The sequence below is a fragment of the Bos indicus genome, chromosome 26 (genome assembly GCF_029378745.1).
Source record: "Bos indicus isolate NIAB-ARS_2022 breed Sahiwal x Tharparkar chromosome 26, NIAB-ARS_B.indTharparkar_mat_pri_1.0, whole genome shotgun sequence".
Classification (NCBI taxonomy): Eukaryota; Metazoa; Chordata; class Mammalia; order Artiodactyla; family Bovidae; genus Bos; species Bos indicus.
The window spans coordinates 21,770,452-21,786,219 of record NC_091785.1 but is presented as its reverse complement, the minus strand read 5'-3'; the positions used below and the strand labels follow the sequence as shown (position 1 = coordinate 21,786,219).

Sequence of the window (15,768 nt, the reverse complement as noted above, 5' to 3'; positions counted from 1 at the left end):
AGGTGCTGAGTTAGCCTTGCCCAGATAGGAATCTTATCAGAGGTGACAGGAGCTGGGTAGGCTACACAGGGAGGAGGAGTGTCTGAAAGCCCAAGCTCCCCTACCGTAAGCAAGGGCTGGGCACGAAGTGGGCACTCTGATGTGTGTTGACCTACGAGGCCTAGGCCCTACCTGTGCGGGTAAGTAGATGTTAGGAACAAGTGTGAATTCGCAGGCCTCTGGGACCCCATGACTCCAGAGCGCCCGGTCTTTTCATAGTTGTGCCCCTCACCCCTCGATGACTCACTTTCCCTTCTGGGGAGGGTTGGTAAGCTCCCAGTCCTCCAGCTCTCAAGCCCGTCTCTTCCACCAGCACCTGCGAGCGGGATCTGTCTCTAACCCAATCCTTCCAACGCAGCCCTCCTCACCCCCGCCCCCATCCTAGTCCAAACTGCCGGAGGAAGAGAAGCTGGGCGGGGGTGTGGGGGGGAGGTGCCCCCATGCCTCCGGGTCGGCGCCTCTCCTCCGCCCTCCCCAGGGGCCCGCCGTGCTTCTCTTCGGGATTCACTGTCTCTCACTCGCTGTCAGCCTCTTTCCCGCCCCCTCCCTCTTCCAGCCGCATCAGAAATATATTGTATTCTCGCCTAATCCCGTTCAATTACAGCATAATAAAACACATAATAAAAACCTAATTCATTTTTCTCCTGCGCCCCCCATCTCCCTGCATCTTCTTGCTCGGGATTAAAAATTTGTCTTCATGTTTGTGGCACCGCAGTCCCGGCGCCTCCGCATCTTTAATGTATGAACCGGGAGTTAGGGACCAGCGGGTTCTGCAGTCTTCGCTCCGGGAAGGCGCCCACCAGTCACCTAAGGATGCGGACTGGGAAGGAGAAAGAAGAGTAGACCAGCACTGGGCCTCACCAGCACCCACCCGCTCCGTCCCCAGGGATAGAGGCGGATCAAAGGCCAGCAGATTTGAGTGGCCTCGAGATAGCGCGTCCATTCTTCCAACGGATCCAGCGTGGCCTCCAGGGGGCTTAGTGTGGGGCAGGTCTCTGGGGATTTTACCAAGGAGGCTGGGCTACCTGATGCAGCTTAGCTGAAGGTACAGAGCAGCGCTGTCTTCAGCCTCCATTCTCTCCTTTGCTTCTGATCTGAGCTGACTTCATCAATGCAGCTCTGGCTTCCAATTTAGCAGTACCATCCCCAGTCCCTAGGGACACTCTACCACCTTCTGATCAGTGTGAACAACTGGATCACTGAAACAAGGTTAGAACTCCCCAGAAGGAATTATTAAGAATTCAGTAGGAGGACTTCCCTATCGGTCCAGTGGTGGGAACTTGCTAATTCAGGGGGCATGGGTTCGATCCCTGGTCTGGGAAGATTCTACATGTCTTGTTCAGCTAAGCTCCACACCGGCTACTAAAGCCTGCAGGCCTAGAATCTGTGCTCTGCAACAAGAGAAGCCTCTGCAATGAGATGCCCGTGCACTGCAACTAGAGTGTAGCCACCACTCACCATGACCAGAGAAAGTCTACACAAGAAAAATTTTTTTAAAAAAAGAGTTTTACTATTAAAAAACAAATTAATTTTTAAAAATTAAATTTAATTTAATTTTCAAAAAGGAATTCAGTAAGAGAAAATTTTCCCACAAAGGCGCAAGTACTTGGGGAGCTTAGAGAGGGCAAGTCTGAGACCCAAGTGCAACCCAGTGATATTCCTTCACTTCTTCCTTCATTCATCTAGGGCAGGAGTTACCAAATTTTCTACATTAATGGAGCCCTTAGTTTTTCAGGAATTTTTTCACAGTACTCTAGGCCAAAAAAAATATCTAACAATTCCCTTTAAATACTTAGTTCCAAAACAACTTAATATTTACATCCTAACTTCTTTATGCAGCTGTTTGAAAACCTAACACATAAATTGGAAGAAAAATAGAATGGTTTTACATTATTCTTACCAATGGATGGAACGTGTGTGCCTGTTGGGCTCTGCATAACTTCTCAAACCTTGGAATCAGCTTGGATACTGCCATCATCTCCTATTCCACAGTGACTTTTGTATAGTTCTTGCTTTTTGTGATAGCAACCATCAAAAACCCAGTTTTGCAAAGACATCTTTAAAAGTAAGGTAGCACAATCTAATTTTGGAACTGTGAACTACCTCGAGCTAGTAGTTTTTGCAGTGTCCCAGAAATGTTGATTATTCTGGGGTTTCCCTGGAAGTCCTGAGTCTACTATGGCACTCTGAGGAGCCTCAGTATACTGTGTGGAAACCACAGACTTAGAGAGTCTACCTGTTTTCCTTAAGCAACAAGCCTTCTCAGTGGTCTTAGAAAAGTGCAGTTCAGTTCAGTTCAGTCACTCAGTCATGTCCAACTCTTTGAGACCCCATGGACTGCAGCACACCAGGCCTCCCTGTGCATCACCAGCTCCCAGAGTTTACTCATGCCCATTGAGTCAGTGATGCCATCCAACCATCTCATCCTCTGTCATCCCCTTCTCCTGCCTTCAATCTTTCCCAGCATCAGGATCTTTACAAATGAGTCAGTTCATCGCATCAGGTGGCCAAAGTATTGGAGCTTCAGCTTCAACATCAGTCCTTCCAATGAATATTCAGGACTGATTTCCTTTAGGATGGACTGGTAAGAAGTCATCTGATTTAGCCAAAGGAAAAGAACTAAAATCTTATCCACAGCTTATGGGTCAGATATAAACAGGGGAGTCTGATAGCCTGGGGGTTCAGGTGTTAGAAGCCAGCATGCAGAATGTGGCTCTGAAAGAAAATCACTAGCAGTGATGATCAAGTCTAGCAGGATGAACCAGACACAGAAGCCTTGATTATCATAAAAAGCAGTTCCTTAATCTTATATCACCACTACCCACCACCACCCCTGATCCTACTGTGCCATGATACCCTGGAAAGGAGGTCATGACAATGAAAGTATATCACCAGAGACCAGTAACTCTGCTATGGGAAACCAAACAAGAATGAGGTGATGTCTCTTTCCCAGCATACCTTAAAAGATGGCAGCTCAAAAAAAAAAAAAGATGGCAGCTCAGAGCCAGCCCCAAGAACTGGCAGGTCAGCACCACAGAAACTGCCAAGAGGAAAAGGCATTGACGTGTAGAAGGAAGCAGATAGACAGCAGAGTTGGAGACAGTGGCTCTGATTACATGTTAGATATTCTGTCCCCACCTCCCTGCATTTAGGACTCCTAGAGAGACACAGAGAGGGAGGGCTGAGTTCCTTCCCTTGCTGGCTATCACATGTTGGAAGATCTCTAGGAACAAGCTTCACTTTGCCTAGGGGACTTATCAAGTCACATTACCCCCAAGATTCTGACATACCTCCCTGGGAGGGTAAGGTGAAAATCCCTGAAGCTGTGAGCCACTGTTTCTGTTGTGAATATGTTATGTCTTTTAAGTTTGTTGAGGAGTAAAATAGATTGAGAGCCACTGTGTCAGTAAACTAACCTTGGACAAATATCTGAGTGGGGTTTAGAGCACTTTTGGATTCCACATTCATTTATTCAGGAAACATGTATCGTGTACCTACCGTGGATCGGGCACTATTACAGGTGCAGTGGGCATGCACACGAAAGTGAAGATATGAGTGGTTGCTTAATGGGTATAGAGTTTCAGACGTGCAAGATGAAAAAGTTATGAAGATCTACTCCACAATGATGTGAATATACTTAATACTACTGAACTGTACACTTAAACATGGTTAAGGTGGTAAGGTTTATCTTACATGTTTTTTTAATCACAATAAAAAAAATAGTGAAGATATGATGCCTGCCCTCAGCTTTTTTATTTAAACTGGCAAGAATCCTTTGTATAGGATCAATAGGAAAACATACTGTAGCAAATACCACTCAGGTTAATTCCCAGCTCACGATAATTGCCCTTCTTTGAGAACAGCCCCAACCACAGAGAGGGACCTGAAGTAATGATGCACAATGCCCTTGCAACTTGACCCTGACCTCTGGCTACCTCCTAGGGGCAGACAACTGATCTAAGCTGCACCAATTTTTGAAACTTAAACAGAGAGACTGAAGCTGTTACCTTTATGACAGTGTCTGAGTACTGCCATTGCTGAGACCTCCGGAACTGCTCAGCTTCTTGCCCTTTCTAAGGCCTGGTTGATTAGCTACATCTCTGGTTCTGAGAGCTATGGCAGAATCCTTTCAATTTAATGAAGCTATCCACAATCATTCTCTACTGCTCTCCACCAATAACTTCAACTATAACCCAAAGCAGTAGTGCTCCTTCTGGGAAATAAAAGTTGAGGATTTGCTGGTGACAGAGGAGGGGAGGTCTTCAGTCAGAAAATAGCATAGGTGGTTAATTTACAGATTGAAATAGCAAATTCTTGTTTCATAAGCACTTTACCCTGAAGGAGCTGCAGTGTTGCTTGTTACAGACGGAGTTATTTTCCTAGTGGATGTGAGGGGATGGTGGGGAGGACAGAGTTGTGTGAATAGCCTAAATTATTCACAGTCCCTCCCCGATTCTCCTCATCCTTGTTATTCAGTTGCAAAATGTTGCTGGGAAGACTGGAAGGAGAAAGCTTGAGGAGGCTGTGGCCTGAAGTTGTGGCTGCTATGGTCCTTCTGGCAGCCTGGGCTGGGGCTGCCAGTGAGGGAAAAATAGAAGAGTGAAGGGGGCAGCTTCAGAGGCTCTCTTTGGGAAAATGATACAACTGGTTTGAGGTTCCTCCACAATTTCTAGCAAAAGATTGTTCGGCTTCAGGACCCAAGATCAGTGCAACACGCAGGGAGACTAAGGGGACCGCCTGCCGAGCACTGGCTGTGTGCCAGCAGGTGGGATGGGACTCTTCACCCAACAGTCCATTTCTACTCAGCGCTGGGCACAGAGCCACACTTAGCAGAGTTTACTGAACTGTGGCATGCAAGGGTAGAGAGACGGAGAGACCGCGGAAGGCGCAAGATGCAGAGTCAACAGCCTCATAGGCCGCTGCGGGGGAAAAAAAAAAAACAAACAAACAGGCCTTGGAACCCAGGAAGGGCCTCGCGTGATTCCTCGAAAACCTCGCGTATTTCTGGGCGGGAAGTCAAAAGGCGGACGCTGGGGCACTTGTGGGTTTCGAAAGTGGAAACTAGGGAGGGGATTTGGCGGATTTAACGGCCCAGGACCCAGATGATCAACGAAGCGGATCTGTGACCTGTGACGCAGGTTCCAGGCTCAGGTAGGCGCAGAGAACTGTATCCTCAGCCTGCTGCGCTAAAGCCGTTGCCCGGGAAATGGGGAGGAGGCGGAGCCAACCGAACTTGGACTGACCGGAGCCACAGCAGGGGCGGGACTCTGCTTCTAACTGGTTATGTTCCTCGCGAGGGGCGTGCTCGCTTGTGACCAAGCGGCCGCAGGGGCGGGTTGGCTTGTGACTGACAAGCTTGACTGGGGAGAAAATGAGACTTGGTTTTAACAAGTAGGGCACCAGCCAGGGCGGGACTAGGATAGTCTGAATGGCATAAGTCCATAGGGCAGGAGCTAAAGCTAGCACGAACCACCTGTCCTACGCAGGCATTTTAGACACAGTCAGGGGAAGGACATGGTGAGGTGATTTGGGAGAATAGCAGTGAAACATTTATATTCAGTTCAGTTCAGTTCAGTCGCTCTGTCGTGTCCGACTCTTTGAGACCCCATGGACTGCAGCAGGCCAGGCCTCCCTGTCCATCAACCAGCTCCCGGAATTTACTCAAACTCATGCCCATTGGGTCAGTGATGCCATCCAGCCATCTCATCCTCTGTCATCCCCTTCTCCACCCGCCTTGCCTTCAATCTTTCCCAGCATCAGGGTCTTTTCAAATGAGTCAGCTCTTCGCATCAGGTGGCCAAAGTATTGGAGTTTCAGCTTCAACATCAGTCCTTCCAATGAATATTCAGGACTGATTTCTTTTAGGATGGACTGGTTGGATCTCCTTGCAGTCCAAGGAACTCTCAAGAGTCTTCTCCAACACCACAGTTAATAAGCATCAATTCTTTGGCACTCAGCTTTCTTTATAGTCCAACTCTCACATCCATATATGACTACTGGAAAAACCATAGTCTTGATTAGACGGACCTATGTTGGCAAAGTAAAGTCTCTGCTTTTTAATATGCTGTCTAGGTTGTCATAAATTTTCTTCCAAGGAGTAAGCATCTTTCATGGCTGCAGTCACCATCTGCAGTGACTTTGGAGCCCCCAAAAATAAAGTCTGCCACTGTTTCCAACATATATATATTACCATATGTAAAATAGCCAGCGGGAGTTAGATATATGAGGCAGGGAACCCAAAGCCAGGGTTTTGTGACAACCTCAAGGGGTTGGGATAGGGAGGGAGGTGGGAGGGGAGTTCAAGAGGGAAGGGACGTATGCATACCTAATGCTGATTCACATTGATGGGTAGCAAAAACCATAACAATACTGTGAAGTAATAATCCTCTAATTTAAAAAAAGAAAGAAGGAAAAAAGATGTTGGCCTCCATTGGAAATATATACATTAAAAAAAAAAAAAAAAGATGTCGAACTCATTAGCCCCAATGGCCAAGGAAAACAGCCCCTGGCTCCCTCCTTATAGCCAGGGTAAGCCAGGCCTCCAGATCCAAGCCATTTCCCCCCCTTAGAACATGGACCAGGAGAGAGGAAGAAGGCTGGGTAGGAAGGCCAAGGATGCTGATACAAGTTCCCAGAGAAGGTTCCCGGAGTCTGAGCACTGGGAGGAAGACAGAAGGCCCAAGAATGGGGCAGATTACTTTCCAGTGAGTAAAGTGCTATCTCTGCGCAAATGCTAGCTTCCAAAGAAAATTCCAAGCATGTGGAAGCAGTTTGGAAAGCATACCTCACTAGGATTTGCCCCTAAAGAACCTGTGAAGTTAACCTTAACCAAACTTTTTTTCTTTTGAGAACCTGGTGTGAAACTAGGAATTTTGGTGGCAGAAAAGCCTTCCTACTAACTGGCCCTCTGGTGCCCTGTCCAGTCTTCTCTCTAACATGGTTTAGTATTATTTGCGGAGTACAATAATTGTTACTAAATATTCTTAATCATTTTGTTTTACAAATATTCCTGCACCTCACTTCCTAAGTAGATTTCTTTTGCCTAGATTTTCCAGTAAAGTGCAAGGCCTCTTTTCAAGGGGATTGCCAATGGTCAAAGCTATAACTATAGAAAGAGGTTTCGAGATTTGACCCAGGGTGCCAGCTGGGCTTGGTGGGAGACACTGTTCCCTGGCAGGATGCAATTGAAACTGGTTATCTAACTGTCATCCCATAGTTAATCAAGAATGGGAATCTTTGCTTATACTCCTTGTTATAAAACCCTCAAGCTTGGAAACTCTTCAGTGGCTTTGGTAAAAGGTCTGTCAATTTTTTCTGTCCTATAAACAAATTGGGCCCGGGAGGAGATGCCCTGGAATGTCAAAAGGACTAGAAGAACGACCTCAAGTTTAACTGGCGGGTGAGGAAAAAGCATAGCACAGGCTTCAGAGTCACTCAACTTGGCTTGAATCCTGATTCCACCACCAGATAGTTGTGTAGCTGTAAGCAATTTTCTTAATGTCTTAAATAAGTCTGTTTTCTTGCTATAGTGAAAGTGATAGCCACTTAGTCGTGTCCAATTCTTTGCGACCCATGAACTGTCACCTGCCAGGCTCCTCTCTCCATGGAATTCTCCAGGCAAGAATACTGGAGTGGGTATCCATTCCCTTCTCCAGAGGATCTTCCCAACCCAGGGATTGAACCATGGGTTTCCTGCATTTTTCTTGCTATGAATGGACATAATATGTCTGGCCTCACAAGGGTGTTTGTGGAGCTCAAAAGACACAATGGACTTAACAGCACTTAGTTTCATTAAGCCTGCCTGGCATGACTGGAAGGATTCAATTAGCAGTAGCTAGCGTCACTCCAGTGTTCTTGCCTGGAGAATCCCATGGACGGAGAAGCCTGGTAGGCTGCAGTCCATGGGGTCACACAGAGTCGGACATGACTGAAATGACTTGGCAGCGGCAGCAGGGTCACCCCTTGCTGTCCATCAAGTAAACTACTTTCCACAAGGAATGGGTGAGCTCAGGCTGGGGTAACAGGTCACTTGAGGCTGTTGTGGGACTATTCAGTCCTAAAGGTTCCTAAAGATTTCTCTTGACAACCTATTGTGAGAGCTTTAGGCTGAGAAAAAAAGGAGATGAGTGCGTAGAGGTGTGTGGCACCCTAACAACTTCTCTGATGGAGCTAGGCAGTCCTTAGCCCTCTAGCCTTTCTCTCTTAGAGATCACCACACCATCCCATGCCAAATGCCTGAAAACAACCAAGAAGCCTGAGCTGATTTGTAGGTGTGTGATCAGCCCCTTGCCACCCCCGTCCCCCGCCCCAGCTCCCCTCTCCTCCAAGGGAATAGGAGGTGGAGTCATCATCTACCTGCATCCTTCCTACTTTAGTACTCTGGGTGTGGATGGAAGATTGATTTTTCTAATCTCAGAGCGCCCTCTGCTGGCATCTGAGGCTCCCTACAAATAGGGAGGGAAGAGACTAAGATTCGAATTTTGTAGGGAGAGAAGGCTCCCTACAGAAGACTGCAGAAAGGAGGCTCTTCCCTGGCACTCAGGACGTGGAATTGAGTGACAAAGAAGAAACAGACAGGTGTTCAGTTTACTGAGTAACAATGGCACCATAGCTTTTATTACTGGTGGCGGTTGGTTGCGGGAAGCAGGAAGGTGCTCTTAGAGGATCTCACTGGGGCCTTCACCCCACTTCAGCCAGATGTCACAAGAGTTGGAGGCAAGGTCCAACTCTTCACTCTGTGAATTCACCAGCACATATTCCATCCCCAAGCCCACCTCCCCTTTGGACCAGCCATTGACATCTGGGCCCTTCCGCCTCTTGGAGATGGGGGTGGGGGTGGGAGCAGAACCAGCCCTCAAGAAAGAGAAGGAACTAGGATCAGGATGCTGCGGAATGTCTAACAAGATCAGTGGAACACAAAATCCCCTGTCTTAAGATTGTACACTCAGGCTTTGTTGCCCTGAGGTGTCTTACAGCCACTCAGACACCTGTGGAGTGTAAGCACCATTCCCACAGCTGCTTCCCTCTGTCAGAGGGTGCTGTGGGGGCTCTTAAAAAGGAATGCTTTGCCATGCCTTCAAGGCTTTTTGGTTGTGGGAGGGTGCTGGGATTTTAAGTTTAGCTTGAGGTTATGATGTCAGAGTGGACCGAAACTCCTGGGATTGTGCCCTAAGATGGCCTTATTGTAGTGGGAGGCAGGGAGAATGGGAAGCTGGCAAGAGCAGTACAGGATGCTGACACTCCTTTGTTCTATAGAGGAGAGGAAATGACCCATTCCGGGATGTGGGGGGTGGGACAAGCCCCCTGCCTCCCTTATCCCCCCATGTCCTCCTCCGCCAGCTCAGTTCTTGCCAGCTCAGTTCTCGAGTCAGCTTTGGGAGCCGGAAAGCAGAATTCTGAAGGATTCAGCCCAGTTTGGCCTGCTAAATGTCCTTCAATCTCTGTCGTGAGATCCTGGGGCTCCTATGTCCAGAAGGGGCAAGGTCCCATCAGAAATGACTTGGCTGGTGAAACTGTTTAGGCAAGAAAGCCCTGTACTCTGGCTGGCAGATAGCCAAGAAGGGAAGCCAGACATGAGAACATCCCAGGACAGCCTGCACACACACACGTTATCACTTATGTACATACACAGACGTACTAGCGTAGGAGAAAGGGATTATGTGACCCTGCCTTTTGAAATCAGAGGAGAGAAAAAGGCTTGTGGGGGCACCTCTCAGCCTAATGGATCGCTGGTCTCAATGGCTGCTCCCCCATCAAGCCCTCTGCCCAGCACCAGGCAGATGGAAAGCAGCAAAGACGGCAAGGCTCCACTAAGCAGCAGCCCAAGGAGGCGAGGAAGGAGGCCACGGGCTGACCTTGCCTCAGAGCCCCTTGTTGTAGTAAACCACTTCGATGCTGGGGTTTTGCTCCTGAATCTGAGCTCTCAGCTCCGGCTCCAGCCTGCTCACGTGTATGGAGCTGTAACAGAAGAGCAGGCTGGCTGAGTGTCCCCTGAGCCCACCCCTCACGCTCAGGGACCACCATCCCTCATCCTCCCAGGCTGCAGAATCTTCTGCTCCGACTGCCAGAGGCCCAGATCACAGTCATTCCCTCACCCCCAGGATAAGGTGAATGTCCATCAGGCCCCTTCCTGGAACACATTGATGGGACCTAAGGTCAGCTGCTACCACAGGTGTGGAAAAGTGGAAGTGAAAGTGTTAGTCCCTCAGTTGTGTCCAACTCTTTGCGACCCTATGGACCTGTCCAAAGCCCCCAGCCAAGCCCAGAGACAGCACTTACCTTCTCTGGGGGAACAGGGCACAGCACAGGGGGGTGGCAAATACCAGGCTGAGGGAGAAGAGTGTTAGAGAGGTTTGTGAAGCGCTGATCTAAGAGTGTTCCCTCCCAGTCCCCCACCCTATCTCTGGAGACAGCCCCTACGGGTGGAAACTGATTAAAGCCAACGATGACAGATGACAGTATGTTCTGGCTGAGGAAAGAGCCTCCAGAGCAGTGATCCGGAGCGCCACAGCCAGTGACAGAACCAGGAATTAAATGTGCATCAAACTCTAAGATGGCACCAAAAGGCTTATTTCCATGGTGGATGCGGGACCCCTTTGACTAGACTCTTGACCTTCAAGAACAGACCTCACCCCTTAACACACACAGTATGCTTTACAGGTGTCCAAGACCCCTACCAGCTGACTGTATGAATGAATGACATATACAAACATCTTAAAAGCAATAATACCCACCCACATTCACCACAGAAAGGACACTCACACACACTCTAGCTGTCTTCCTGCATACTTACCAGAAGCCCACCAGGCCCATCTGCAGTGGGGCCCCCAGCCAGGGGCGGCGCTACGGGTAGAGAGAGAATATAACAGTGTGTGTCCCCTGCCCCCCTCACCCGTAAACCCATACCATGGCAGCGGTTCTATCCCATCAGCTCTACCTTTAAGCCTCTGAAATATGGCCCTTTTCTTTCCCCTAATCCCATAACAGCGATTGGCCGCCTTCCATTCCAGCCAGGCATGCTTGCCAACACCCTTCCTAGCATACCATCCTAACCCTTACCTCTCAGAATCACTTCCTACAGTTCCTCCAGGAGCATTTCTCCAGGAAGCCTTCTCTAACCCTCCACTCCCTCCCTCCCATCTCACTGCATCAATCTGTCCATTTCCAAACACACCTCCTGCTCTGCACACCCTTCTTGATTTGTTCCAGCCATACAGACCACCAATCTGTTGCTCCATGTGTGTGTGTGTGTGTGTGTGTGTGTGTGTGTGTGTGTGTGTGTAGCTGGCACTCAATAAATATTTGTGAATAAAGGATTCATCAAATGAGTCAGAGCTTATATTGTAAACTACAGCATGTTCTGTCCTGTTTACACATGTGTGAGCCTGTGTGTGTGTGTGCATGTGTCTCAATGCTTTTCACAGCTGACAGCACGAGCATGATACCAGGTGTGACTGTGATGGTCCCTCCCTATGTGTGTCTCTGGAGTGACACCAGCTTCCTTCAGGACAGAAACCCTTTCCATCCTTTCCTGCCCTTCTCCTCCTGCACCCTCAGTGCTCCTTCACTCCAGTTCAATTTAGTCTTGCTGAATGAATTAATGAAGGGGGGGAGCACAGGGGTGCAGACAGGTGGCAAGTCTTAGACTTAGGTCAGGCTGCAGAGGAGGTTGGGGAACTGGTCACTTCTGCCCCTAGGCACCACTACTTCCAGGATGGGAAAGGAGAAGGTGACCTACCTTCAGGAAGTCTTTCTTCTCCAGGGTGTCCATGATCACTGGGGGAATAGCTGAGGGAAGAGCAGGGCAGGGAGGGAGGGAATGAATGCAGTGAAAGTCAGGACCCTCAGGAAGGGGTGATTCCCCCTTAGCAGCTCCTCCCACTCTCCCCAGAATCTTACAGCTCCCAGAATCCTCACACCCCCTGGAAAATGGCATCCCTTCTCTTAGGGCCTCCCGTGCCCCATGGAGCCACCCCTGCCTCACCCATGGCAGGAATCGCCATGCAGATTCTTGATATCACCACCTGGAAGATTCCTTTCTTGGCTGCAGCCACGGAATGGCCAAGCCTCTGACCCTGTTCATTGGTCACTGGGATGCCCACCTGAAGCTCCCTGAGAAGGGAAAGGGGTGGGGATCAGATCACAGGCAGCTGGTCCCTGGGGTCCCTCAGACAGCCTAGATTCAAAGGTTGGTTCTCCCACTCCACTATCCCCCCAGCACCAGATGGAGACTAGGCCCAGCAGTTTGCATGGCCAGCTGGTATGCCTACAAGCACTCTGTGCATGCACACGCCAGAAGCAGGGGCCACTCACCTTTGCCTCATCAGGGGGATGTTGATGCAGTTGGCAGCTGCAACGGCTGCAAAGGGCACAAATCTGCCAACCAGTGGGGGAAGATGCTGGGGGAGGAAAGGTGTCACTGAGTGGCCTTAAGGGCCATGGGGTGGTGGGGAACTCTGAGGAGAGTCACCAGGAGCCTATAGGTTGGGTGGAGGAGGGGAAAGGGAAGAAGGAGGTAAGTAAAGAGCGAATGGGGGGGCATTTACCTTGGTCAGGGATTTGAGTCCCAGGGCCGTGGCCACAGCCCCGGTGGTGGCACTCACGTATGCTGTTCCCAGCTGCCTGTGGGTGGAAGAGCCAGGAAATGAGGTGGAAATGAACAACCCAGCATGTGGCTCTTTGCTCCAGGGACACGCCAAATCCTCAGTAACTGAGGCGTGGGAGGCTGGCCTCACTGCAGAGAAACATCTCCCCTGCTCCAGTGTAGACCTGTCTGGAAGCCCCAATCCCTCCACTTGAAGAGGGTCCCCCAAAGCATACACAAGAAGACCTCGCACCATCAGTCAGGCCAGGAAAGTGAGCAGGGGACTGGCTGAGAGGAGGGCATTGAGCCACGGGCTGCACAGGCCCGGGGGGACAAGAGAGAGAAATGGAGGGCCAGGAGGAGAGCCCCTGGGGTGAGCTCTCACCTCACAGTGATGGGAGCGTCGCCACTGCGGTTGGAGTAGTTCACGACGGCATTGAAGGACTGATTTAGCCACTGCCAGAACACCACGGTTGGGGTCTTCCTGAGGGAACAAAGGCCCTTATGTCCACAGTGTCCCACATCCTTGGACACCGACAATAAAACCCCAAAGGTTATCCCCAAACCCTCAAGAGAGGCCCTGGTGATGACCCCAGAACCTGCTCTGATGACCTGTGCATGACCCTCCTTACACAAACACACCTGAATTTTGAGAAATGGAAGAAATTCTAATACAAGCATTCAGCCACCCACTATTTTCTGCCCAAACTGGCCCTGAGGACATGCCTAATCATCTAGCCTGAACAGAGTACCAGGGAGGAGACACACAAGATAGGACCTGCCTGTAGAAGATGAGCATGCAGCCGGTGATGGTCATGTTCATGGGCACCTGGGCTGACATGCGGCCAATCAGGACCACCTTCTCTCCTGTGTCTGGATGGAAGGCAGAGTCGTACACGTACTTGGCCCTCCACAGCTGGTCCTCGGTGAGCCCTGGTGTTACTATGCCAGCCCTGCAGAAGTTGGGAAGGAGCTGACAGGAAAGTCTAGGGGGTAGATCCACCCTCCCAAGCCCCGCCCACCCAGCTTAGGGGTGATCTGGACAGAGGACCAGACACTCTGGCTCCCAATCTCAGAACAAATGAGCTTTTTGTCTCTGGGGAAGAATCAAATCTTCCAGAAAGAGCGCTCCTATTTCTATTTCCCTTCTGGCCACACAAAGAGGGGTGCCCTTCTGTTTCTGTCTAATGCTAGGTCATGGGTCATGGTGGTTTCCAATGGGTCAAAAATGGCTGGGGTGCTCTGAGGGTTTTTTCTCCTGGAAACAAGGAGGCTGCCCTCCTAATTTCTTGGGACTCAACTTTGAGCCCCTCCATCCTTGCAGAGGGTGGCCCAGCAGAGGGACAGGTCCTGTAGAGGGTTTGTGAAGCACAGAACAGCCCCCTATCCATAAATATCAACACCACCTCCTCTACCCAAATACCCTGAAATCCTTTGGGCTGAAGTTCTGTGTCTTAGTTGTCAGTGATTCCAACAGATAGAGTCAAGGAGTGAGGGGGTGGAGGAGTAGAACAGGGTCATGCTCAAGTGAGGGGAGATAGGTACAAAAAGTACTGTATGAATAGCAGGGAATGAGCCCCTGGGTCAGATGGGGTCAGGGGTCACCTGTAGTTCTGCACGATGTTCCGGGAAGCTTCCAGCTGTGCCCCAGACAGCAGCAGATTTCGGGGGTCCGTCACGGTGAAGAAGTGCCGGGCTCTGCCTAGGAAAGTTCTTTGGTCCCAGCGAGGTTCCTGGATATTGATATCTAAGGGCAACTCACCCATTTTCTGCAGGGCAGGGACCAAAGTCAGAGGACTCCAAGGAAGGGGTCCAAGGGCTCCACATGGGGGAAACTTCGGTGGTGCTGCCCTGGTCCCTGGGCCTATTGCCAATCCTTCTGGAGCTCAAGGTAACTCCAGATAGGTAAGCAAGTGGGGGAGGAGCTGCTCTCTAGGCAATGTTCCAGCCCAGGGACCTACAGCCACTGGAGGAGGGGACAGGAGAGAACAGGGCCAGGAAAGCAGATGTCCTTGTGCTCTGGCCTGCTGCAGATTTTCATGAGTGAGGATTTACACGTGTGTGGTTGACGCATGAGCGGCAACTAATCCCATGCAGCTACTCTTGTGCTCTGTATGCACAAAAATGCAGATTATATGCATCACACATCCACATTTATGTCAGCTTTAGGCCCCAGTTGCTTTGAGATCTACATACAAACACCCGAGGCTGTTTGGAAAAATGGCATAAGCTGTACCACACTCCAGGCCCTAAATGGAGGAGAGCAAGGGCTCAACAGCTCCAGGGCTTACCTATTCCGGTCTCAAACAGGGGACTGATGCCAGCCAGCCAGTGTGCTCGCAGGCATCCACAAGTTGCCTCTCCAGACCCATCTCCCTCAACCACACTGAACTGCCCAACCCACACTGAATTGCCCAAAGTTCTTGTTCCCCAGGTGGGCAGGGCTGGCATAGACACCCACTCACCTCTTCCTGAGCCACCTGCCTCTAAAGGAGCAGGATTCAGTAAGTGACCCCTTCACTCGGCATAGAGAGGAAAGCCTGAAGCAGCCATCTGGCCACGTTGGGCAAAATCCTACAAAATGACTAATCCTCTCCAACCACACTTCCTCACAGGCAGGCACACCCTCCCCTCTCGCACACTCACATTCACATACCCACACACAGAGACACCAGCATACTCGCCCTACACAGACCTGGAGACAGGGTGGACACACCCTGCACACCAAGACCGTTACTTACTTACTTACATACACACACATGCACAGCCTACATCCATCAGCTGCAGACACTTGAATGTGTGACCACACAGAGCCCCACCCTAACATTCCCTCCCTAACCAACTCCCCTGTGCCCCATGAGCCGAAGATACTGAATCCTATAGGACAGGGGCAGCTTCCCTTTCTGACTCCCAGCCCTCAACCCTCTACTCCCCTGACCCCCAAGCCCCACCCGGCACAGCGAGCACTCACGCTTTCCTAGGCTCCTGGGCTCCGCGGTTCTGCAGCCCTCAAACTCGCCTTCCTCTCCGCGCTTCCCCCGCCTCCCCGCCCCCGCCTTCACATCCATCACGCGAAACGTCACGCGTGACGCTCACGGGCTTGCGAGGCGGGGGCTCCGCCCGACGAGGCCAGGGATTGGCAGGGC

The 15,768-nt window shown here is 50.4% G+C and overlaps 1 protein-coding gene across 2 annotated transcripts; it reads right to left on the bottom strand.

Moving 5' to 3' along the window:
• Nucleotides 1-8,619: 8,619 nt before the first annotated feature.
• Nucleotides 8,620-15,768, bottom strand: SFXN3 (sideroflexin 3). 2 transcript variants are annotated; one of them, XM_070780681.1, is made up of 11 exons: nucleotides 15,594-15,761; nucleotides 14,228-14,391; nucleotides 13,401-13,575; nucleotides 13,008-13,102; nucleotides 12,585-12,660; nucleotides 12,352-12,437; nucleotides 12,023-12,150; nucleotides 11,777-11,826; nucleotides 10,832-10,881; nucleotides 10,318-10,365; nucleotides 8,620-9,996 (listed from the first exon to the last, which is right to left on the bottom strand). In XM_070780681.1, the coding sequence occupies exons 2-11, from the start codon at nucleotides 14,386-14,388 to the stop codon at nucleotides 9,900-9,902; spliced, it is 966 nt and encodes a 321-aa protein (XP_070636782.1). In that variant the 5' UTR covers nucleotides 14,389-14,391; nucleotides 15,594-15,761; the 3' UTR covers nucleotides 8,620-9,899. The 2 variants fall into 2 exon arrangements, with proteins under 2 accessions (XP_070636782.1, XP_070636781.1); XM_070780680.1 differs by lacking the exon at nucleotides 12,023-12,150 and having other exon boundaries at nucleotides 15,594-15,768.

What these genes read in the sequence shown, in the direction of transcription:
- SFXN3 (XM_070780680.1), bottom strand. Translation starts at nt 14,388, where the DNA reads ATGGGTGAGTTGCCCTTAGATATCAATATCCAGGAACCTCGCTGGGAC. An exon ending in ATCCCCCTGATGAGGCAAAG is followed by an intron (nt 11,827 to 12,351) that starts GTGAGTGGCCCC and finishes CTCTTCCCTCAG; the next exon opens with CTATTCCCCCAGTGATCATG. An exon ending in ATGGGCCTGGTGGGCTTCTG is followed by an intron (nt 10,366 to 10,831) that starts GTAAGTATGCAG and finishes CTTCTCCCTCAG; the next exon opens with CCTGGTATTTGCCACCCCCC.